We start from the raw sequence: 26,533 nt of genomic DNA, 5'->3' as shown, positions 1-26,533 counted from the left end.
TGCAGCTCCTAGTCTACCTTTGATGAACCATAGAACAAAACACTGTGCTTTCAGCGGATTGTTTGTGGCGTCTTTTGTGTCTGGTTTCTTCTCTTCTTTACTATCCGGCTCTTTTGATCAAATACTGTTCTTTTCTACAATTTGTTTTACATTGCACCAACACAGATAGGTCTTATGGCGACAATGAGATAGGAAAGGGCTAGGAGTGGGAAGGAAGCGGCCATGGCCTTAATTAAGCTCCAGCCCCAGCATTTACCTTGTGTGAAAATGGGAACCACGCAAAATCAAATTCAGGGCTGCCGACAATGGGGTTCGAACGCTCTATCTCACAGCTGCTCTAACCTAACCATACGGTCAACTCTCTCTGTGAATACTGTTCTCCTCTTCCCCCTATGCTTGGAGGGAGGAGATTAGAATACAGCCATGGTATCCCCTGCCTGTCATAAGGGACGACTGAAAGAGACCCGAGGGGCTCTTGACTTGGAAGCTTGTATTGGGGACCACGTGGCTCTTAACTGAGTCCTTCCATTCCCCCTTTCACTCTCTTGCCGATACCTTCATTATTCGAAGTGTGGGGTCTCCTACATCTTCTTTCTGATTACTGTTAATAGAAGCTTCCCCTGTGGGAGAGGGCGATAGAATAACATCTGTGGTATCCCCTACCTGTCGTAAGAAGTGACTAAAAGGGGTACTAGAGGCTCTCGACTTAGGAGTGTGCGTTGGCAGCCACAGTTTACCTAGCTGAATCTGGTATTTCTTCCACTTACTTGTGCCAGTCTCCTCACTTATATTTTTCCTATCCAACCTCCCTCGATCAACTCTTGTTATTTTCTGACCCCGACAATAGTAGGTTTGCGAGGCCTGGGGAGTGTTTCACTTGCACACCCTTTCTGGCCCTTGCCTTTCTTTTGACGATACCTTCATTTTTCGAAGTGTTGGACCTCTTCAATTTTCCTTGTAATAAGTGTTAACAGAGGATGGTTGCCCAGTTGTACTTTCTCTTAAAAATGTAATCACCACACTACTCTAAAGGCAACTTTTTTAAATTTACTGTAATTTATTCACAGGACAGCAATGTTGTTTATTAATTGTAGACTCTTTAACGTTATTTACTTGAAGAAAACATTTTTTTCTCAGTGTGAAGCTAGCAGATCACATTCTGTAGATAGTTAAAATGTTAATGTATATGTTTGTTTATAATCGGTAGTTATCGTCAAACGGGGTAACTTTGGACACAATGAACGTCTTTGCTCGTTGGTCTCTGATTCATTATAGCAAAAGCTGCTTTTAGTTTTGCCGTGTTGCTAGGAACATGACTTCTCAATTTACATCACCTGTTGTGTTCAGTTGTTAATGTTTTGGAGGTAAAGAAGAATCCAGCATTGTTTCTACTGTTACTGAAAGATATGTCAGACTTTTATAATATAACCCCATTGTAGCTTAGAGTGATTTGTTTTATACTACAGATACATTGTTGATAGATAAATTTGCAACAGTAATGAAATTTACGCAAACAGTGGTTTCCTAATAATGGAGGTTCACTTTTTGGGGTTAACTTTGGACGGTTACCACAAATAAATCCCACAGCATTAATGCTATTTTTAATTTGTTTTCTCATTGAAGTGTTGTTAATTACTAAGTTCGCAGATAATTTTGTGTGATCTCTGTTTTGCTGCTCTTTTGGACCAGCTTATGTCCAGATTATACACAGGAGGATTAAATTCTACAAAATTTAAAATTTGGAATACATCCTCTTGATGAAAAGCGTGTGCTCAAGCAGATGCCAGAAGAGAGGGTCAGTAGTGGTACCTCTGAGCTTCAAAGTTCTGTTTCTTGTGCTATGGTAGACCTTCCTAAAAAGTTGCATTGTGAGACTTCAACAAGGAAGAATGGCAGAAAGCAAATTAATGTCCAGCTTGGAAAAAGTACTACCAGTGAGGGCTGCTTCCATCAGTAAGCCTGCTAGGAGAAGATTGACACCTCCACCAAGTGCTTCTAGCAAAGATGCTCGTTCTAAACAATGCACTCATACATCCACCCTGAAAACATTCTCCAGTAATCTTTACTTTGATTTATTGTGTGTTGTGTAGGCCTATACAATTATAAGTATCAAGCGTATGATTTTTGTGTGTGAATTTAAAATTGTTTTCATCGTTAATTTTCCTGACCTCTTCCTCTATACTAGTATCTCCATATTGCCCCAGAAAGTGTATGCAGAGAGTTAGCGTGTGTTTTATAACATGGGGTAACATTGGACACAAATAAAAAAATAATTTCATAATTTCATTGCACTAATTTGTTGAAGATAATAACATTAGCAGTAATTCTATGAAGGTAATATAGCAATTTTTCTCTTTGTGAAGTGACCAGTTTTAGTATTGTAATGAAGAATGTGAAGAATATGTCCAAAGTTACCCAGTTTTTTTGTCCTGGTTTTCATGTCTGAATCTATTATATGTCGTGTTGTTTTCTATACTAATATTATAAAGAGGAAAAGTGTGTGTATTTTTTTGTAATGGATAGATTCAAAAACTACTGAACCTATTTTAAAAATTACTTCGCCTAGCCTATAGAAAGCTACATTGCCAGTGAGTAACATGGGCTGCATTTATTTTCAAAATAATTCGAGGGAGGGGGGGGGGTGACGGGGGAGATGTAAAAATATAAAAATAATAGGCTAATATAGGCGAAATCAAATTTGTCATTTAAGGATGAGACAAAGTTCATTTTAAGCCCCTTGACACAAAGAACGAAACTCGGTAAGCCCTATGGGCCCTAAAACCAACCGTTGGGGAGATATTAGAACCACACTATCCCTGCTCTAGGAATCAGATAAAGAAATGAATGGCCGTAACCACGGCAACATCAGCTCCAGGATTCTACAGCTGCGAGATTATGCATGTACGTTTGGGCATAGCTGCCAACCAAAATTGACACACATATGACTTACTATCTAAAAAAAATAAACTGTTCTGTAAGACGCTCATAGCACTCCTTTGGGTGGGGATGAAAAGGGAGTGAACTATAAAATTAATAGCCCCAGACGTCTCCGTAGTACTGCGACCAGCGGTTGTCAACGGGCCTCTGTTTTTACGTACTGGCTTAAGTTTCAGCATTTTGCAGATTCTGTTACCTATAGTTTGAACTATTTGCTATCAAATCATGGAGTAGTAGGATCACTGATGTCATTAGCGCCGATATTTTGGTCCACTTTTACCATTATTGTAACCATGAAAACAACCTATATACACAATTGCCCATGACTTGACAAAATATTTCAACATTTACGCTCATATTCATTATATGATGTGCGACATGAGTGACAAGCCCTGAGAATTATAATTCTCGATAATTATTATACTGTATAAAAATGGATGTGTGTGTGTCAATGGCATGTCTCCTCCTAAATCACTGGAGTAATTTCAATCAAATTTTGAATACTTATTGTTGGAAATTGCTGGAAAAAGAGGAAGAGGACGACCTAGAGTGTCTTACTTCAAGAACCTGCTTCTGAGGATGAAGTGCAAGACCTACGCTGAGTTGGAAAGACTGGCTCAAGATAGACAACTGTGGCTGCAGTGACAAGGCTTAGCCTTTAGAATATGGTGATGATGATGATGATGATGATGATTATTTGCTATATGGAGACGAGCCCTGTGGGGGGTAAGCCATCTCTAGCCCCCTTACGGGTGGGGGGTTAGGGGGGTCAGGTATAAAAATAATCGAAAATAGTGTCAAGTCCATTGTTTTCTGGGTCGCTGTGGAGAATAAGTAACACACTGGATTCTTTAAAGTCAAAGTTCAGCCCTCTGTGCAGTGGAGGGTGGGGGGTGAATGAGATATAAAAATAATCATAAAATTACAATCAACATTTCAAAAAGGAATTCTATAAAAATTCACTTCACACATAACTGACTGGTAATACAAATCTTTAACATAAACATTCAGACAATAACCGGGCAATGTCAGGTACTGCAGGTAGTGTTTTATATATCTGGTCACCCTTCATGAGGAGGATTAAATGTTCCTGTAAATTCCATGTCTTTACAATTATAAGTCATATCTGTTAACTTTCTTATATGTTCTACAGGATGAGCCAACAAACGAAACATCAGCGGAAAGCAGTAAACGTGTCGAAAGTGAATGTCATCCTCGGAATGCTGCTCATGAAGTAAGTTTTTACAGTACATTATCGGGGTAAATCACTAGTGTAATATGTAACCTTTATGTAATGGAATGTAACAAAAAAGTGCAAACAGTCACATATAGAAAAATTGAAACTTGAATGGATGTACTAGAAGAAATGGGATTGATGATGTGAGAGCCAAACAGTGTGGAGATTGTCCTTGCCCTTTGTGTTCTTTTTATTGCTTCTTTTTTCCTGTTATGGATTCTTTTCGATGTTCCTATCGTATATATAACTTCATGGCCTTGAAGCTTTCTGGTCCATCAAAAACAAATACAAAATTAAGGAAATACCAGGTAAAGAAGATACTAATTAAAAACAAATGACATGGTTTTTTTTTCTGAAAGAGCCGGGCTGAGTAGCTCGGATGGTAGAGCGCTGGCCTTCTTAGCCCAACTTGGCCGGTTTGATCCTGGCTCTGTCGAATGGTATCTGAAGGTGCTCAAACGCATCAGCCTCGTGCTGGTAAATTTACTGGCACATTACAGAACTTCTGCGGGGCAAAGTCACGGAACCTCGGTGTAAAAGTAATTAGTGGGACGTAAAATCAATAACATTATTGTTTCTAAAATAACTTCATGTTCTATCAAATTGCTTTTTTATATGCATATACAGGTTTTTCTTTAAGAATTTGCAATTATTATGAACAATAGCAAAACCATTTTTTGTTAAAATTGTATTTTTAATGTCCTAAAAATAAGCACATGTTTCTTTTGATCTTATTGCACTCCAACTATTATAAGTCCCATTCTCTTCTCTCAACTGCGAATCCAGTGTTGGTGGGGGTGGTGGAATACATCCATGATATCCCCTGCCTGTCATACGAGGCTGCTGAAAGGGGGGGCCAGAGGCTCCCAAGTTGAGAACATGGGTTGGTGATCACAGTTCCTCCAGTTGAGTGTGGCATTTCTCCCACTTTCTTGTGTCAGTCTCCTTGCCTTTCATATTTCCTGTCTTATCTGACCTCCCACGGTTAACTCTTAATCTTTTCTGACTCTGACACTATCAGGTTTGCAGGGCCTAGGGAATCATTTTCATATCAGTCGTGGCCCTTCCCCTTTTTTCCCCCTATACATTCATTCTTCAAAGTATTGAAACTTTTCCTTTTCCCTCTCATTGTTAATAGGAGTTGGTTGCATAGTTCTACTTTCTCTTAACCCTTATATACAAAGTCTATCTCTGTAGTTCATAAACACAAACACTTATAAAAATTTAAGACTATTTTGATTGTGAATAAAATGTAGTTGCTCACAAAATTAACATGCAAGTTCTTTTACAGAGTGATAACTCCTAGTTTTTCAAGTTTCTGATGTCTTGTTTACAGCAGTTAATACAGGGATTTGCTGAATATTCCTTGCAGTGTGCATGGCAACATTTGTTGCAGTGTGTTATTGTCATTTGTCTTATTTGAGGAAGACACATCTGACAAACGGTTCTTTTGGCATTTCTAACCAATTCTTTACTTTGTGTTGGTGAACCATCACTGAGGACTCTTGCTGTTGTTACTCGTTGGTGTGTTTGTAAGCTCAGTGTTTTCAGTCTCTCCGCTATCCATGACTTGGCGAGTTCTTTACTGGAAATGTCGTCTCTTGGCAACTTGCGGCCTCCTTAATGCTCATTATCATGAAAATAGATAACCTACGAATTCACACTTGCTATGCAGCATTTTGTAAAACACGCAGTGGCCGCATTCTTGTTTTCTGGCTTCAACACCAGCAATTACGCATCTGATAATGAGAATCCACTCCATAATTAGTTGCATTTTAATACTCTATCGTGTGTGGTTTGTGACTAGGTTTGTCGATAGTGGGACAATCATTAACAGTGGACAGTAAGTCAACTAGCTTATTTGAATTTGCTTTAACCAGTGAAAAAGAAAGAAAACAGATCCAGCTGGGAATTGAACCTAGGACTCCTTGTACTAAAGGCCAGCATACTGACAATTTAGCCATGGAGCCATATAATTATTTCTGGTGAAGCGATGGGCCGATTGCAGAAACGGTGTTTAGACGATGTCTGCGGTTAAACAATGCCTAAGTATGGCTGCCACATTGCAGAGACAAGGTGATTGAATTGAATGCCATAATATATCAAGTAATAGTGAATAATAGTGAAAACTAAAGAGTAGGTTATATGTTTATATATAATCATCGCACTAATTCAGATAAGTTTTTGGCAACTGTTGAGATACGAAAAGTCAAGTGGTGGCGATTATTGTTTAAAGAGGAGGACTGGGTAAGAACAGCCGTGGCAATAAAAACAGCCCTAATATTTGTCTGGTGTGAAAATGGGGATACTACGGAAAACAGTCTTCAGGGCTGCCGATGATACGATCTCCATCTATATGGCCTGTACAACACATTCGGTTAAACATTATTCTTGTTTCATCTTCCCTTCTTCGAAGCTATTTAAGACTAGATTATACTCACCAGAACAACGCTATAATCAAAGCTACATGTCCCAGTACTTTGGCCTGTCGCTTTAGTGTCGATAATATTATGAGATTTAATTTCCACCGAAAGCGATATTCTTGTTTGTGGGCAAGTCATGCTCATGCTTAGCGATATTCGAGTAATGTGTAGAAGATAAACAGCTTACTGGCGTTCGGCGTGCACACTGACGAATTTTGTTGGTTGCGAAAAGCAAAGAGTTGCATGAAAGATACTTCTATGTCCATTTTCAAACCAATATTGAAACTTGAAACGATGTCTAGTTGAACACCCACATAAACATTGTTTATGCAATGGAATATCATGCTTGATTTAGATGTTGTTTAGGTAGACTTTGTCAAAGGCTTAAAACTAGTCATCGTTTCTGCAATCTGCTGTAAGAGTCTAAAAACTTACCTGACATTAAAGAAGATGCTCCAAGTGTTGTAGCGCTCTACATCAGCTTACAAACAGGTTTACTGACTCTGCTAAACTCCACCTGTGAACCTGTGAGATATCTAACATAACTTCCTGAATGTTTTCCTGTACTTCTTCTCTTGTGTGAGCATTGTTAGCATACAAGTTTCCTCTCAACATCACTCACATGTAATAGTCACAGGAATTAACTTGGGAGACTTTGAAGAGAGCTCCTATTTAAAACTTTTCCTATCCTAATACTGTTCCCCTATATTTCTTTTTTTATAAGAATAGATTTGATAGTGTGAGAGTTCTTTACTATATTAAGGATTCTGCTAATGAATTGAAACTGTATCTCTTTACCGAGAATGCTTTGTATTGGTTGTCTACCCCGTAGTCCCATTTTCCTAATAGTGGGTCTGGGATGAGGGGAAGATACAATTATATGGCATGTATTTACTGTCAAATGCCCTTCCCAACGCCAACCTCATTTGATGAGATGAATGATTGTGAAGAAAATTGGGTGAGATGGAAGGAATCAGCTTTGATTTATGAATAGGAACTGTTCTGACATTTGGCTGGTAGTTTTAGCAGGTCTTATAGGTAGAAGCACCTGTTTGTGGTGGAAATTTGTGCCTAATTACATAATTTTTAAAAAGGCATTTTGGTATATATTTTGTTTTTATTTTGTTTCGTCAATCATTTTGCTATATTTTATTTCCATTTTTGAGCAATAAAAGCTAAACCAGAAGGTAGTTGATAGCATATTTTAATTAAAACATCAGTTTTATTTTTGCATGTGTACAAGAAACATGCTTATTACAGCATAGATATTTCAAAGTGTCATCCTACCACTTTAAATAGAGCCTAGTGCACATACCTAAAGTAAAAGAAGTACTGTGAGTTCCACATTATTAGGAGTCAGAGCTGTTATCTTGTAAAATTACCTCTCACTATCAACATTAGGCCCTTCTGAGCGGGATCCATAAAGCTTTCCCTGCAGCTTCCATAAAGTGCTCAGATTTTTATTTCAGGGAAAGAAGAATGGCAATCACATTAATACCTGTACCTGCTCTTTGTGTACTACTAACTAGGTCGCTAAACGCTGTGTGGTTTCAAGATATTCTCGTATGATAGGAATTTGCTCTGTTAGATAAGAACCTTCATTTTCTAAATCACCCTTCATTGTGCTTCATAAATCAAAGAGTTATTCCACATAATTTACTTAAATGTAAATTGTTTCTCATTTCCAGCCAAATTTGTAAAAGTTAAAAAAAATCGCTATTTTGCTCTTTGCAAAAAACAGGTGCTCTACTTATAGGTGACCTGTACCTCCCCCCGAATGCAGAGCTTGGCTCCATAGCTACAGCACCTTAACCCCACAGGCCACTCCACTCCTTACAGAGAATACTTGTTATAGAGTGGCTACGCTGTTTGAGTTGCTTAGCCGTCTGCTTGCATTCGGGAGGTGACTGGTTGGAAGCCCACTCTCAGCAGTCCTGAAGATTGTTTTCTGTTGTTTCCCATTTTTCACACCAGGCAAATGACCCTATCATACAGAAACTATAGCCTACTGCAAATTGTATGAACACTGAAACACTGATGAGACACTGTTCCCAAAGTCAATAAAGCAACTTTATCAGTTTCACATACCGTATTAACATTTCATCACCGTGCTCAATTGCTAGTCTAACTCTGGTACCTCAGTTGCACATGGTGAGATCCACCATCTGACTAGTATCACGCCTTCTTGCACAGCTTTAAAATAAAGATCCTGTACTTCAAGGTATTGCCACAGTTCACCCTGTTCTGATAATATTTAATGGAGAGAAGGGACCTTTATTCCATTTCACTTGTCCCTAACATTCTCCACACTGGCATACCAAGCAGATTTTAAAAACACGTCTTCCCAATATTCTATCCCACCGAGCGAGCTGACTGTGGTGCGGGCTGCGTAGTTGAGAGCCTGCGTTTGGCAGATAGTGGGTTTCAACCTCACTATCGGCAGTCCTGAAGACAATTTTCTGTGGTTTCCTATTTTCACATCAGGCAAATGCTGAGGCTGTATCTTAATTATGGCCATGGTTGCTTTCTTTCCAGTCCTGGCTCCTTCCTATCACATCGTCGCTGGAAACTATCCAACTTACTGGACCATTAAGCTACTTTGCAAAAAAAAATAAGTAGCGAGAGTGTATCCCAACAAGATCAGTAATGAGCTTTCCATATTACTTCACAGCAGTGCTAATTCTTTCATACCTCCAACCAAATGCATATACATGCATATACTTTCTTTTCCAGCTATAAATAGAGGAACTTCTAGGGGTTTGTGAATGAATTGTATCCATGAAATTTCTTTATAATTTTTGTCCTGAATGGTAGATAATTATTGGTTTTATGCAAATTATACATACGTACATTCCTTGCTACATTGCGAGTATGAATTCTACTACAGCAGTGCTTCAGTAGGCTATGTCTTTTGTTCATGTAACACTTGTGTGTGTGAAGTATTTGCTCACTTAACCTATTTGCTTTGTTTTGCTTTGCTTGATGTTTCTAGTGGGAGCGAGTTGTTAACTTGTGCTCATAACTCATTAATTAATATAATTATTGGTCCAGGGACCAAACTATTTTTCTTTCAACAAAAATCATTTTTGTGTTATTTACGATAAACTTTTCGCCTCCATTTTCCCATTTGAACTGCCCGCGTTGGTCATGATGGATAAAAATATTGAGAATTCACAAACATTGCACTTCCATTCGTCAGTGCTAGCCCTGGACCTCAGGAAGGAAACAAAGATGGCACAATGAAGTGGAATGCCACAGAAGAGAGTCATGTCTACAGCAAAATTGTCGCTGTAGTTACGGATCTATATTTCTCTAGTAATAATCGTATATATCAATTTACTGCTAATTTTACTGTTGATTTATGTGACAGCATTTGTTTTCTTCCATTTTGGGTGAAGCTTACAGTGACATTTCTTGGATACGATTCATTCACATAACCACATCTAAAATAAGAAATTATAATTTTCTGTTTATATGATATTTTTTCATATTTTTTTTCTCTCCATTTTCAGAAAGTGTCTGGTGCAACACTTCAAGGTGGAGATAGTGAGCCTGCAACTTTGACACATTTAAGTACAAAAGTGTGCAGTCCTCCAGAACCTAAAAGTATTATTCTGCGTTCAGTCAATCATTCGACTGATAAGAACCCTGGGTGTACTGTTAAAAGTGTGTCCTTTGAGAATTCATGTAAAAGTGAAGCATGTGACAGAAATTTATCTGAAAATCTTAATAAGGGTAAGAGAAAAATGTGGAGGAAACCATCACATTTAGCAAGAAATACTAATGATGCCAAGAGACCTTCTCGAGTGCACTTGAAAAGACCCTCCTTCTCTGATGGCAGTTCAGTTAGTAATTCACTGGACAGTTATGAAGATACTAGTTGTGATTCGGTTCTTCCAAACTCACGGAGCTGTTTAGACACATTCCCTGAAGACAGAAATGTGCTGAAGGCAGTCCGGAGAAAATCCAGCGTAAGAGAGGATGTCGTCCACAAGCTCAATCCATCGGATGTGAAAACTGTTTGTAATGGAAAGTTAAAAGGTATGTTCTTGTAAACTGCTTAAAATGGCTTACTGATAATGGAATTGTTGTGGTTGGTTCAGACAGGTTTCAGTAAAATATAGCTGAAGATTAAATAACATATCCTAATTTGTGGTAATGATCATTTTGCTGTAAAATCAATTGTTTTATACCAGTAATTACTTGCTAAAATATAACTGGGCGACTTGGAGCAATCGGCTCATGATTATACAGATATCTCTGTTTTAAAGTTACTTAAAACACGTTATATCAAAAATGAGATTTTATTAATAAGTACATAATATGAATATAACAAAATATTAGGGTTTTAACCTTGGCTGAGCATTACACTTGTTTATCTGGAACTCATCTGCCCCCGCGAGAGCGAAAGAAATCTTTATCCGGAATTTTAAATTACGCGCTCTTGCATTAGTGTGTTTTAGATTATGTTTGTAATATTATCATTGAAGTAAATATTAACAGACAAAAGGTGATGATTTCTGTCATATACAAAACAGCCTGATGTACCACATATGACCGAATTCGAAACGTATTTACTAGACTTCTAGGCTATTTATGAACGCACAATCATTATGGGTGACTTCAATTCTAACCTACTTAATACAACTCACGACGGTAATCGATTAGTAGATTTGTTTACTACTTGTAACATGACTATTCTCCTGCTAAAACTCACGAACCATGTGTATGCAACAAACTGCTCATCACACACACTCATCAATCTCCTAACGAACAACCTAGGTAAAGTAATACCCCATGGGCAAATCCCTGTACCATCCATTTTGACCTTTGACTTTATATATTTATTGTATTCCCTCAAAGAGCCTAAATACAAACCCGACTATATAACTGTGAGAAATACGAAGGACATAAACTTGGATTACTTGAAATATGACGCTTATCAAGTACCGTGGGACGATATACGGAGTCTAAATGATACCGACGCTAAAGTTAACTTGTTTAATACGGTGGTAAAGAACTGATATGACAGACATGTCCCTAAACGTCTAATAAAGGTTTCTCGCCCTTCTTGTCCATAGCTAGATGATGAAACCAAGAGAATGATGGCCCACCGTGACTCGTTATTTCGACATTATAAACAAACCCTAGATGACTCAGACTTCAAATCTTACCGCATCTTAAGAAATCGCACAAAGCAGTTAATCAGAAATATAAAATGTACATATTTCTAGAATTTTGCTAACATAATATATTCTAATCGTGCATAGGACCAACTTAGAGCTCTGGGAATAGGAAACCATCAACAGAGGCAGACGACTCCTGATATTCCACTTGACAAACTGCAAGATTATTTTCGTAGAATAAATATTCAACCTATCCCAATTAACTGCACCGACTGACCTCGCTCTCCTCCAGCCAATTCACATTTCACAGTGTCAGAGAAAATCAGGTAAAAAAGGCTTTGTACTCGATTAAATCAAAGGTGACAGGGGTAGATGAGATTCCTATTACTTTTATACATAATATTATGGGTGCTGTCCTGCTTATACTGACACACATACTGAACTACTGTTTACTAAACAGAACTTTCCTAACTGGCTGGTAAACAGCCAATATTATACCGGTACCTAAGTATTTAAACCCACAATCACGCTCTGATTATCGTCCTGTGTCCATACCTGCTGCACTTTCTAAAGCCCACGTTTAATATACGAGCAAGTTCTGGAGTACCTACAAAAATGCTCTTTTAATCCCTTTGCAATCTGGATTTAAGAAGGGTCACTGTACTGCGACTGCACTTTTGAAGGTTATTGAAGACATTAGAAACATTATGGACAAACGACTGCTCACTATACTTATCCTTCTTGACTTCAGTAGCGCATTTGACACTATAGAAATTCAGACTATGGTAAAGAAAATGGGGACTGCTAAATTTCGACCTGGCTGCACTTAAGCTTTTTAGTTCTTATTTGAGTAACAGCATGTAAAGTGAACGACAAGGCCTCTAACTGGAAAATGAAACTTAGTGGTGCCCCACCGGGCATTATTCTTGGGCCCTTACTTTTCTGGATTTATTATCGATGACATACCATCTGTGACAGGAAATAATACACACCACCTCTATGCTGACGATTTTCAAATTTATCAACACTGCAAGACTTCAGACTTACATGAAACAATACAAGATATTAACAATGACCTCCGACTCAGTATATATGCTTAATTCCAGGGTGTAAGTCTGGCTATAAAACTACAAAAAGTAAACACTTCTTCAAACCACCTAAAAATGATTTTCAAAATGTGAAAAGGCGATTCCCAGAAAAGACAACTTTCTGATAAGTGTTAAGTGTGCGATTCGCATTTTTGTGATGAATTTATTGTTAAATCAAATTCATTTGTAATACAAGGCGAACAGGTAGAAATTCCTAGAGATAGACGGAAACTGAAAACTGGCCCTGCCCCTCATATATTCCCTAACTCACCACAATATCTCACGAAACAAACAAACGAAAACAGATGAACTCAGAGGGATTTGAAGACAGTAAACCGATACAAACGTTCACTACGGAATTAAATATCCTAATAGTATTAAATAATTCTACACCAGCAGGGTCTCATTATAAAGAATAATAGGGCATCAAACATTAATAAAATGGAGAGATAACCTCAGTGGGAAGTATAATACTTTTTCTTCAGAAAGAACTCTTGAATCCATAAGAGTAACAACTGAGAGCACCATACAAGTGTCAGAGTGTTTATGGAATAATGAATTCCGATGTGTGCTCACAGCCAAATTTAATCAAGATCCACTAGAACGGCTCATTAAATTGTGACAACCACCCTTCAACAATAGATTTTCTGAATTTACACATGTTTCAGCCTATTTATATCCCAACCAAACTTGCCCTATCATCGGACAGTAATTGTGAACCCAAATCTGAACTGATATTGACTTAATTCATCAATCAAATGAGAACACTGGCTAGGAAGACAGAAGGGACAAATAAGGCTGTAGTAGAAAATGCACAGATTAAAATAAGGCAAGCACTAGACTTCACTGAGAACATGGATGACCTCTTGCCGGTGTGCGAGAAAAATTTAGGTCTAATTAACAGTGACAGCCGCAGTTTTGGAATGGCATGTTTGATTTACTACCTAGGAAGAAATATAATACGCAACGTATCCAAGGTCACAGAATGTCATAAATGTGTCAGCCTGCTTCACAGAAAGCCTACAGAAGAAATGCTTGCCATAGCCCTCACATTTGTTAGGGACTATAGCAATAAATACAGCATTGACAGCACTTTCTTCAGCCATCCTTCCAGAGCAGTTTATAATGCATTCATGCAAGTTGAAAGTGTAGTGGAACAAAAACTCTCCTGTGAACATAGTCTATGGGGCGATATATTTAACGAGTGTTTTTTGCACAGTATCACTATTAATTTGAAAGAATGAAGATGCTGTGATAACCGTGTTGCGGACATGATCCCTAAACTTGTGTTACATTATATGAAAAGTGTCGATTTTATTTTGTAACAAGACAGATTAGAAAGGAACTGAAACCTTCTAAGACCGCAAAGTCTACCCGGAAGCTATCTAAACTGTCTGACAGCTGACTCCTGGAATGGTAAGCAAAAGCATAACATTTTGCATACAATAATTGTCTTTTATTCGTATGCTGACTTGTAAGCTAAAGCTCACTTACTGCTGCAAGAGCAGCCTAGCAGAGGAACCGATGAACTAGGGGAGAGATCACACTTCTACCTTCTACTCGCTATGATATTACGTTCAAGAAAATGGCGTACCACAGGGATCTGTACTGAGTGTTACGATGTTCGCACTTGCCATCAACGGCATAGTTGCCGCTGCTGGGCCCGCAGTTGTTCCGTCGCTATATGTAGAAGATTTAGCTCTGCATTACAGCTCTGGAAGCATGGCGTTTGCTGAGAGACAGCTACAGCAAGCTATTAACAGAGTCGACAGATGGGTCCTGCAACATGGTCTTCAGTTTTCAGCGGGGAAAACCTCAGTTGTACACTTCTGTCGACGTCGGCTTGTGCGTCTTGAACCAGAGCTCCGCTTTCAAAACAGCGTCTTACCAGTGGTAGATGCGTGCAGATTCCTGGGTCTCCCCACATCTGTCAATTGAAGGTTGCCTTCATGAAGAGACTTAAGATGCTCAAATTTCTCAGCAGCACTTCGTGGGAGGCTGACCTTGCTGTGCTGCTACGTTTTTACATGGCAATGGCCCTCTCCCGAATGGACTATGGTGGCGCGGCTTATGGCTCAGCATCAAAATCTATGCTCGCTGAAGCGGAAGTTCCATCTCTAGGAATAAGGAGGCAGCAGTTACTTCTCACGTATGCAGCCAAATTCGCGAAATGCCGCTACATCCAAGCTATCAATGCATTATTAGTACCCAATACCACTAGAGGTACAAAGACCGGCTGAATGCCACACAGCCGGTCAGGTTTTGAATTGATAGCTTGTGTCGTGATTTAAATATAGATATCAGTGGTTGTCTTGAACAGCCTTTTAGCGATGTACATCCGTGGCTAGTTCCGCGACCGGATATACGTCTAGTTCTACTCCGTGGCCAAAAGTGAACACGGATTCCTCCATTTACCGGAGGTATTTCCAAGACTTTGTTCACCAATATCTGTCCGCAAAACATATCTTCACGGATGGTTCTAAAATCGGAGAAAATGTTGGTCCCTCTTTCGTCATCAATGGTATAAGCATGAAAATCTCGCTTCCAAGTGTATGTAGCATGTATACTGCACAGCTTTATGCCATATTAGAAGCTCTGCAGTTTGCAATGACTGATGAAAGAAACAATTTTCTCGTGTACGGACTCGTTAAGTTCTCTGCAGTCTATTGAAACCTGTTTCTCGCAACATCCACTGGTGCAACGGATTCATGACCTTCCAGCCAGGTAAGTTATACTGGCACCGGAATCACTTTCGCGTGGCTTCCAAGCCACGTTTGGATTGCAGGAAATGAAGCTGCAAAGGAAGCAGAACTTTTACCTCCAAGACCTATGAATGTACCTGCTAAAGATATTTGTTCTCAGCTACGTAGAACCATTTTGGCGTCCTGGGAATCGGAGTGACTAGCTATCCAAACTCCCAACAAGCTGAGAGCGATTAAGAAGACAACTACCACGTGGCAGTCCTTTTTCCGACCGTCACTTAGTGGCCATAGTATTGTGTAGGCTGAGAATAGATCATGGACGATCTATGCACTCATCTCCTAAAGAGGGAAGACCTCCCACTGTGTTCTTGTGGGGCAGACTCACCGTGGCCCACGTCCTCGCAGAGTCCGCTGATCTTGCTGGCCTAAGACGGAGCCTCAGCCTGCAGGAAACTCTCAAACGCATACTAGCTGATGACACGACTACTGCTGATCTCGTCATCCGCTTTATGTGCGACTGGATTAATCAAGGTTATTTCAGTTATAAGTGTTGTGTTACTCAGGGAACTCCTGTTCCCTTGTGATTCATTAGTGAACTGTTCGGCTTATTACAATACTTTTTTTGTTTTTATTTTGTACTTCTCTTTGAAATTCCTTCAGTGAATAAATAGTTTTGTTTTATTTGAAATTTCTTTTCCACTTGATTTTTTTCAGAGAGGATGATTATCTAGTTATAAAAATAACCACCACCATCAGAGTGAAACAGTCGTGTTTTTGACGATCACTTGTGAATTGCTTAGCAGTTGTGTTGCTGTTGTTCATGCGCAGTGAATTGCCTGAGAGATCTCTTTTTTTTTGTTTTTTACTTCTGTGTGTATTTGTGGAACTGTAGCTCCTTATAGATTGGAAACATCTCCAGAGATGTTACAGTAAATAGAGAGATACAATAGGTATAGTCAGTGCTATGTATTAAAATTTATTTAAATTTCACACATTAGAATATATAGTACTAGTCTTCTTCATATATATATTTACATTAAGACCTAATGAAACATGGGGACAATGTACTCCTTTTCTTTATTGTGCTCTTTCCCCTTGACTTTTGTAATTTTAATGTACAGTTAGTTACTGTTAGCTATAGTTCTACATAGTTAAGTTTACCAGGATGAATAATCTATCTCTAATATTTTGCTTGTTAGGTACTCAAATATGAAAGCACAAAATTTCAATTTTACTGTAACTGAACATACCATCAATCTTTTGTTTGGTGCTAAAACAATTGTTCTCCTAGTTTCTTTCTTTACAGTTCAGTATTTAATTCTCATTTCACTAATCTTTGTTTACAATTCAGTATTAACTCTTTTGTTTCACCTAATATTGTTAAATGTTTAAATTTAGATGATCCTGTAGTCCGCGGCAATGCCTCTCAGCGGCTAGAGTTGCTCCGCTTACAACTTGAAGAGCAGAATAAAAAGCCACAAACTAGTAAGTAAATTGTCTATCATAACCGTTGATGTAACTTATATTTCCTTCTGTTAAAATGTATGAGTTAAGCTTTATAAAAATGTAATTGTCTTCCAAAAAGTAGCTTAATTTGTAAGACTTAGATTTCTATTCGTGTATCATTTGACACTGTTAACTCTTATACAAATAAACACTTTGTTGTGCCTTGTAGTAGAGAAGCAAACTTCCTTCAGCATACTGTATCATTTCTGGGCTTGTTGGAACCATCTTGGTCTAAGTTAGAAAATTTCAGTTGGCAGTCACTAGCCAAAGCTCCTCTTTCACTCGCACCATCACCCTTACATTCTCTCCCTTCCTCCTCAGATGTTGCTTTATGCTTCAAAAATAATAACTTCTAAATTGATGTTTTGGTGCTGTCTAATGGTTATGAGCAGAAACACGAGACAACCAGTCAATCACAAATTGCCATGCGTGTGGATTTACATCGATAGTGTGTGATCTTGAAATCTTGTTGCCAGCTAAGTTTAAATTTACCACTAAGTTAAGCCATCTCATCAATGTGTATGGTATTTGATACAGTTCATAATCTTGCATTTTCTTCAGTAGACCTTATTCATATTTTTCATATACAGTAGAACCTTGATTATACGTTCCCGGAAACTACGTTTTCCCGCATGATTCGTTCAAATTACGTGGTCCCGCGAGCATCCTGATTAAATCATGTTGTAAAATTCCCACATTCTCCGTTCCTCGAAAAAAACTATTTCCCTGATCAAACGTCCAGAAATTTCAGTCGCAACAATGTTAAATCCTCGATCACGTCTTTTTCAAGAAACTGTACCTCACAAAAGGACGACTACGGCATACGTACGGATCTTGATGTTAATGTCCCGTCATTGTGATAATTAGAGAAAGCACTGTACTGGAAAAGGGATTGGCGGTGAACTTGCATAAGGGACCACCTTAGCATCGTATTCGGGTGGTAATGTTTAGAGAAACCTCGGAAATCGTAAAGCAGAGAGTGGCCACAACTGGAAGGAGACGGAGCGCATTTCGACAGCTCTACTTGAAGGCGGAACGAGTTTCGTCAAATGTTCGTACTTGCAAAACGTCTACATTATGTCCAGGGTTAGACTTTTATTTTTACTTTTTTCTATTGTGTCGCCAAACAGGTTTTCGGCATTTTCCTCAGGGCACTGTATGGGAGGTTTTGGGATTGCATATTACTGTTTTGGTCCTGATGTAAGACTGGGAATTTCACGTTTTTGTGTTAAAATGTTATAAATACTGCAGTTGTTTTATTTGTGCATGTTATATTTAAAAAGTTTGTAACTTTTCGTGTTCGTAAAGACTTGTACAGCGAGCGTGCTTTCCGGCTGAGCTCAAGGTCTCGAATAACCGTAATTTCTGAGGTTTTGATGATTTTTTTCTCTTTCCATTTTGATTGTGATTAGTGACGTGCAGAATTGGTATAATGCATTTGAGAACTTTTGAGAATCGATATTTTTAAAATCATATTCTCGAGTTCAACATAACCATTAAAAGTCGACGTAAGCTTAATTTATGCGGTACAAGATTTCCATAAACTGACTACGAACAGTATACCTGTGAACAAATTACAATGGAAGATTTTAAAAAGGCAGTTTGCCATCATGTCGGGTGCTTTTGTACCTAATGTGCTTTATTTTATTAGATTAGAGAATTAAAAATCTACTAGTGGGCGCTTGTTGTTTGGCTTGGCGTTACCAGTATTAAATTGTTCAAAGAGTTTTGATATAAGTTGCTGAATTGAAAGAAGTTTTCACAGGAAATCGATGGAGTTTCGCCGGTAAAACTGAATATAAAGTTTTGAGATTTTGTAAGTCGCATACCGGTAATTAATTTTTGAAGCTGGCCCTGCGGTCTAATTTGTTTGCCTCTCACCCGGAGTGCCCAGGTTTGATTCCTGGCCAGGTCAGGCATTTTTACCTGGATATGAGGGCTGGTTCCAGGTTCACTCATTCTACGATTACCTTTAATTGAGGAGCTATCGAATGGTGAGATGGCGACCCCGGTTTAGAGAACCAGGAATAATGGCCGAGAGGATTTGTCACACTGACCATGCGTCGCTTCGTAATCTGCAGGCCTTTGTACCAGGCAGCGGTCACTTGGTAGGCGGAAGGCCCGTTGGGGCTGTAGTTTGGTTTAGGAGTATCTATAAGATTATGATTATATATATTTCATTTTTGTGATGTTTAGCCAAATTATTGGTGGCTGATTCTTTCCCGGATTTTCCGTTTTCCCGTGTTGTACGGTTTTTTTCCGTGGTCCCTCCAAAAACAGAGAATCGAGGTTCCACTTTAATTATTTCTAGTCTTTGTCTCTCTAGTCATGACTTGAAGAAAGGTCTCAAGTCTTCTAACTTGTGAAGGAAAAGAAACTGCATTTGCCAGTATGTATTATGTATGAAATTGCAAGAAGTCCTGAACATAAAACAGACTTCCAGTGTATCACTGCGACTTTGATGCAATTGTCAACATCTGCGCTCAGATTAGAGGTTATGTTGCTGTAAAAGGAATAAGCCTCTCGTAGTTTCTGAAGTAGAAATGCTGTTAGCCAAAACTGTTCCCTTTTATTCTCAATTTGTTTTTCTTGTTTTAGAGTCACATGGTGTTAGTAAGTGCATACAGTGTGTTCCAAGTTTATATGGATTTGTTTCAGCGTGTTTCTGCTGCTCATTAGCTTTTCCGATTACCATATTTTATGAGGGCTGTTGCATTAGCTGTTGCATTAGCTGTTCTCCAACAATAGAGCACTGACAAGACAGGTAAGGCTTTGGCCACGTGATTTGCAAACTGTCAATTTAGAAGTTAAGCTGTTTCGAGCACGGGAAAGTTGGTAACTCTAAAACGTCCTCTGTAACTACACCACTGTTGAGATATCATGTATAAATATTGGGCATGGTCTTGGATTATTGTTGTTCGTCCTATAAGTCAGAATAATTTATCCTGTATGCAAGTTCATTTATTTCGATCTTTGCTACTTGACGTTCTATATAGCTTTTTATTGTCAAGTACATTCAGGGAGTAGTACTATGCAAATCTCTCAAACACCATAGCAGGGAAAAGAAACATTACTTTCTTACTAGTTTGGATCTTTGTCACCTAAAATATTCTGGGACAGGGAAAAGCACATAAATCCCTGTCGACGCCTGAACAAAGTAAAGTTGAACCAAAACGTCACAAATTCAGCACCCTCAATCAAAACACAATATATGTGAACATGGACAAATTAGGCCATGTAACTCCCCTGTTGACTCTTTGTCCTGTTTGTTAATTCTTCCTTATTCTTCATTCTGATACTAATTCTGTGTTTGTGTTTTATTTTTAGTGTTCCTTGGTATACATATTTAACAAAATGAGTAATATTGATGGTGACAGGAATGTTTTAGCGAGTGTTGCCAGTCAGGGCTCCAGAAAGAAGGAAAAGTGTTGAATATAGATATTTAATTTACTCTCTCCGTCTGGGCACATTATTTCTGTTTAAATCCAACGGCAAAAGGGAAAAGTTACCAATGTGCTAAAATGTTCACTCTTGATGCCCAATTGTTCGTACTTTACCGTCATATTATGATCTTTCCTACTTGTAAAAACTCCGATCAAGCCACTTAGTCCAGGTGCTAGTCTCTGTGCTCCCTAATCTTCCCGGCCCAAAGTTTTCATTATTTTCGTAACACTACTCTTTTGTCAGAATCGCCCAAAATAAGTCTTTCCTGAAGATCTTTTGTGGTTCTTGAATAAAGTAATCTTGGTGAGGGCTCTAATTGGGGTTTTAGGTCTGACTTACATGCTCTTTCCTTTACATCCTTATTACAGTGGAACATCGATTCTCCATTTTTGGAGGGACCCCTGAAAAAAAAAAAAGTAACACGGGAAAACGGAAAATTCAGGAAAGAATGAACCATCAACAATTTTGTTAAACATCACAAAATTGAAATACAGTAGTCTCGTTAATCCGAACTAATTGGACCAGAGTCTGTTCAGATTACGAAATTTCCGGATTAATTGGAAAATATTTTCTAATAATAATGTTATTGTTTTTATGTCCCCGCTAACTACTTTTACGGTATTTGGAGACGTCTAGGTGCCGGGATTTCCTCCCGCAGGTGTTCTTTCACGTGCCAGTAAATCTACTTACACGAGGCTGACGTATTTGAGCACCTTGAAATACCACCGCACTGAGCCAGGATCGAACCTGCCAAGTTGGGGTTGGAAGGCCAGCGCCTCAACTGTCTGAAGAAAATAGTTTCTACCATACGGTACAGTACATATTGTCATTTGAAATGTCCATTCTTTAGCAGTTACATTAATAAAATACTGTATAAAATTACAGTAGGGTGGTTACGAACTCGTAGAGGAGAAAACGACAATGAAAATGACATTAGCGATTGGATGGAAGCTGACTGTCATCAATTATACAAACAGACCAAGAAATTGTAGCTATGGTGGAGAAAGAATCTGGAGTTGATGAGGAACAGATTTACGACGAAGACGACCACAATGAACTACTAGTGTCACATTCAGATGCCGCGGCCTCCTTAGAAATTGCCATACGCCATGTCGAGCATCAGTCTGCTGCTACGCCCACTGATGTGATGTTTATGAGATGCTGATTTAATACTGCATCTTCGAGTAGGTTCCAATCACTACGGCAAAAGAAACTAACAGACTTTGTAAAGATAAATGACCAGTGATTGATGGTCTATGATGTGTTAATTATGTTTACGTTGTCCAGCTCCATGGCTAAATGGTTAGCGTGCTGGCCTGGTCACAGGGGTCCTGGGTTCGATTTCCGGCAGGGTTGGAAATTTTAACCATCATTGGTTAATTTCGCTGGCACGGGGGCTGGGTGTATGTGTTGTCTTCATCATCATTTCATCCTCATCACGACGCGCAGGCCAAAAGACCTGCACCTGGCGAGCCGAACATGTCCTCGGACACTCCTAGCACTAAAAGCCATACGCCATTCATTTAATTTAATTTCATGTTTACATAACGTTATTGTATTAAAATATGACTAATAAAATGCAAGTAAATCTTCATTTTATAATACGTTCTTTCATTTCAATAAGGAGAATTTTTTTAAAAAATTGAATACATATTTGAGTTTCGATTAACTGGACTTTCGGATTAACAGGACTCTGGTGGTATGTATAATTATAATCTTACAAACACTTCTAAACTAAACCAAACCAAACTATAGCCTCGATGGGCATATATGTTTTCATTTGTTTTCCCATATTGCGCTTTTTACTATATTTTTTTCTCTTTACAGTTGTTTTTTCAAGTCAACTGTTTTCCAAGAACTCAGCAGGAGCACAATTACTCATTCAATTATACTGAATTGCGTTGTATATTTCTATATATACGTACTTAACTTCCCGCAACCGAGGCAAATACTGGATCTTCAGGATATTCTCCATTCTACTTTGGCGTTCGAGACCACAGCGCATGACCTTGAAAGTGCCGCGCTGATAACCGGGAGCTGGCAGTTTGCTTCTATAAATCTATTCGTCTGCAACTTCAACATATTTACGGATCTTCATATGTTGTTCGATAGTGTTGTGACTTCGTACCTGACAGAGTGTAAAAACTGACCCATATGACCGTTCTCCACTATTCATAAACATTGTGATACTTTACCTATCATTGCATGTGCCATACTACCATTCATAATATTACGTACTGTTTTCTTTTAAGTGACTCATAATTTCTACCTCAATTTATATTTCATCTTATACCGATCCAGAGTTCACTTAATCTTTTTCTTTTTCATATGCATTGTTTTTTCATGTTTTTTATGTTTTGAACGGCCGACGATGACCTGGACTAGGGTCGAAACCGGTCCCATTTCTAATTAATATTAAATAAGAATGTAATCTCTACGTTTCTTTCTCTTATGTATTGAATAGGTTGAACCTCTTTTTCAATTATTTAATTTTTAGCAAGCGACCGCTGCTCAGTCCGAAGTCCTGCAGGTTACGAGGTGACACATGGTCAGTGTGACAAATCCTCTCGGCCATTATTCCTGGCTCTCTAAACCTGGTCCGCCATCTCACCATTCGATAGGTCATCAATTAAAGGTAATCGTAGAATGAGTGAACCTGGAACCAGCCTTCATATCCAGGTAAAAATACCTGACCTGGCCGGGAATCGAACCCGGGCTCTCCGGGTGAGAGGCAGGCAAGTTAGACCGCGGGGTCCCCTTCAGACATTAATTACTGGTACACGACTTAAAAATCTTGGAACTTTACATTCAGTTTTTTTGGGGAAGCTATGTCAGTTTCCTGTGAAAACTTCTTTCAGTTTAGCAACTTTGATCAGCTAAACATTTCGAAAAATCTAATAGCGGTAACGCCAAGCCAAACAACAATTGACCACAAGTAGTTTTTAATTCTGCAATCTAATAAAATAAAGCACATTAGATACAGAAACGCCCAACATGATGGCAAAATCCCTTTTCTTAATCTTCCATTGTAATTTGGTCACCAGAATACTGATCGTAATCAGTTTGTGGAAATCTTGTACCGTGTAAATTAGGCCTACATCAACTTTGGAAGGTTATGTTGAACTTGAAAAAGTGGTTTTAAATGTAAGCATCGATTCTCAAAAGTTCTCGGATGCATTATATTTATTTCTGCTGTTAACTAATTACAATCAAATTGCAAAGAGAAAAAAAATATCATCAAAACTTCAGAGACCTTGAGATGAGCTGGAAAATGCGTTCACTATACAAGTCGGTACGAGTACGAAATGATACAAAATTTTTAAGTGTAACGTGTGCAAATAAAACAACTGCAGTTTTTATAACACTTTAACACAAAAACATGAAATTCCCAGTCTTATAGGGGCTATTAGAACCAAAACAGTAATAGGCAATCCCAAAACCTCCAATGGCTTTATGTACTGTATGTAAGGTGCAACATCTGTTCTGGTCTTGATAACATAATCGTATACGATTATATTAAAATACCTACATGTACATTTATGTTGCCGTACTTAAGAAGTTGTTTTGATTCCTTCCTGAAAACCCAGTGACTACACAGTGCCCTGAGGGAAGTTTCGAAAACGTCTTTGGCGATACAATAAAAAAAAGTTTAAAAAAATATACATCTGATGTTTGTTGCTTAAAGGAGCCTAACAGCTAGGTCATCGGCCCCACATAAACATCTAACCCTGGACATAATGTAGACGTTTTGTAAGTACGAACATTTGACGAAACCCGTTCCATCTTCAAGTAGAGCTGTCGAAATGCGCTCTGTCTCCTTACAATTATTGTGGCCACACACTGCTTTTATTATTTCCAAGGATTCTCTGATACCACCCGAATGCGATGCTAAGATGGTCCCTTATGTATGTTCACCGCTAATCGCTTTTCCAATACAGTACTTCCTCTAAATTATCGCAATGGCGGGGTGTTAACGCCAATATCTCTAAGTATGCCGTAGAAGTCCTTTCGTGAGATACAGTTTCTTGAAAAACGTGTGATCGGGTACGTAACATTGATGGGACTGAAATTTCTAGACGGTTGATCCGAGGAATCGTTGCTTCAAGGAATGGATTATGCGGGATAAACAAGGTGATTTAATTACCACGTAAATTAAGCCTACGTCGACTTTTAAAGGTTATGTTGAACTCGAGAATATGGTTTTAAAATATTGATTCTCATAAGTTCTCAAATGCATAATACCAATTCTGCCCGTCACTGATCACAGTCAAAGTGGGAAGAGAAAAAATATCATCAAAACTTCACAAATTACGGTTATCTTTCCTTATATTAATATTTAGGTACGTACAGTGTTTCCCATTAGGTGCTTTCACCCCATCAACACAGTAATTAAAACTGAGAAGACTTTTCCTCTTGCTGGGCTGAATGGCTCAGATGGTTTAGGTGCTTTCTTTCTGACCCCAACCTGGCAGGTTTGATCCTGACTCAGTCCGGTGATATTTGAAGTTGCTCAAATACGTCAGCCTCATGTCGGTAAATTTGCTGACACAGAAAGAACATCTGTGGTACTAAATTCTGGCACCTTGTCTCCAAAAACCATAAAAGTAGTTTAACCATTTGGATGCCGACCCATAATAGGTCATCATATGCATAGAATGCCAAGCATGTTTCAATGGATTTTGCATCACTTGTAACGGTTCAAATCCCGTTACAAGATGATATCTGTATTTTTATTATTGTATGATTTTATCTGTATTTTATTATTATTATTATGTCAGTATTATTATTATTTTATCTGTGATATTGTACTATTATTGTAATTATCCATTTTATTCAATTTTGCAATTGCCTGTTGCTTGCAAGATTGCACTTAGATGTATACACATATACGTATGTGTAGTATAACACTCAATACCTGTACAGTGAGAATTGTTGTATATATCAGAGATTGGAAGTGACGTTGTTATATTGCAATAGTGTTGGCGATTCTGCCAAGTCATCGCCGCGCCTTGGCTATGTCATCGTATTTATTTAGAATATGCGCGCACGGTGTCATCGCCGCGGGGCTATTTCACCACTGTATGTAACATTTGTCGCGTAGGTGGGAGTACGTCATTGTTATTTCTGGAGATTACGTAGCTGTGTCAACCAACGTATATATAAGGTGGGTGCACATTGTAGCGTCAGTCATTACTTATACGGATGCAGTACAGTGACGTAGTCTACTAGATCAAGAGGCCTTAAGTGGTCAGCCAACCAGTGTGAACGAGAGATGGTGAAGACTCAGTGAGCCATTATTGGTCATTGAGAGAGTGAGACCAAATGGTTGGTCCGTCACTTAGTGGAAGACGCGGACGCAAGGCTTACCAAGGAGTCAGAGAGGGCAACCCTGGACCTGCCAAGAGGTCATACCATATTGACTTACAAAGAAGTCAGATGATATGGAGAAGAAGCAGTCTCAAGGATGTATCACCACGTTAGGCGTGACCCATCTACAGTAAACACCAGAGCAATGGATTACGTCGTAATTACACTAAAAGTGTTGAAGGTACAGTCAAGTGAATCAGTGAGGGAAATATTTCGTATAAATTGTTAAATGTCCGGTCAAGAAGAATTCAAATTCATGCCTAGTTTCTTTCAGTTGCAATGTCATAATTTCACATTCTCATCTGCTTTATCGCAACAAGACTCACTATTTTTTGATATATTATTTAAAGAATATATATTGTTCTATCAAACGAATTCATAGTTTCATTTCATTGACAGTAAAATATTTTAACCTCAAAATTAATGGGGAAACCGAACGCCAATCTCCTTTTCCCAGAACTTATATGGTATGTTGTCAAAAGTAAGCTTATTACCCCACACCCTAGAGATGGTCAAGAGTCTCATTCTATTATTGCTGTACTGAGTGACAGCTGGCGCCCTTCAAATAACGTATGTGTAAGTAAGCAGGTAACAAGTAAGTGTGAGTACAGGGTTCGACGAGTGTGTATTTTATTTAATGAATGTTAATTTCCATAATTTTCATGTTAAACACAGATATTCAGATTTTTCAATTAAATGCAGT

General features: G+C 38.5%; 1 protein-coding gene across 4 annotated transcripts in view; it reads left to right on the top strand.

The window, feature by feature from the left end:
* The window catches only part of Swt1 (Swt1 RNA endoribonuclease), a 241,258-nt gene that overhangs the window by 27,548 nt on the left and 187,177 nt on the right, over nt 1–26,533 (top strand). For all 4 annotated transcript variants that reach the window (XM_067156738.2, XM_067156736.2, XM_067156737.2 and 1 more), the window contains exons 2-4: nt 4,091–4,171; nt 10,110–10,638; nt 16,912–16,998. In XM_067156738.2, coding sequence (XP_067012839.2) covers nt 4,091–4,171; nt 10,110–10,638; nt 16,912–16,998 — 697 coding nt within the window. The remainder of the gene's footprint in view (nt 1–4,090; nt 4,172–10,109; nt 10,639–16,911; nt 16,999–26,533) is intronic.

This window comes from Anabrus simplex, chromosome 12, assembly GCF_040414725.1.
Source record: "Anabrus simplex isolate iqAnaSimp1 chromosome 12, ASM4041472v1, whole genome shotgun sequence".
In the NCBI taxonomy this organism is placed as follows: Eukaryota; Metazoa; Arthropoda; class Insecta; order Orthoptera; family Tettigoniidae; genus Anabrus; species Anabrus simplex.
The sequence above is the reverse complement of the archived record's forward strand: the minus strand, read 5'-3'. Positions and strand labels throughout refer to the sequence as shown.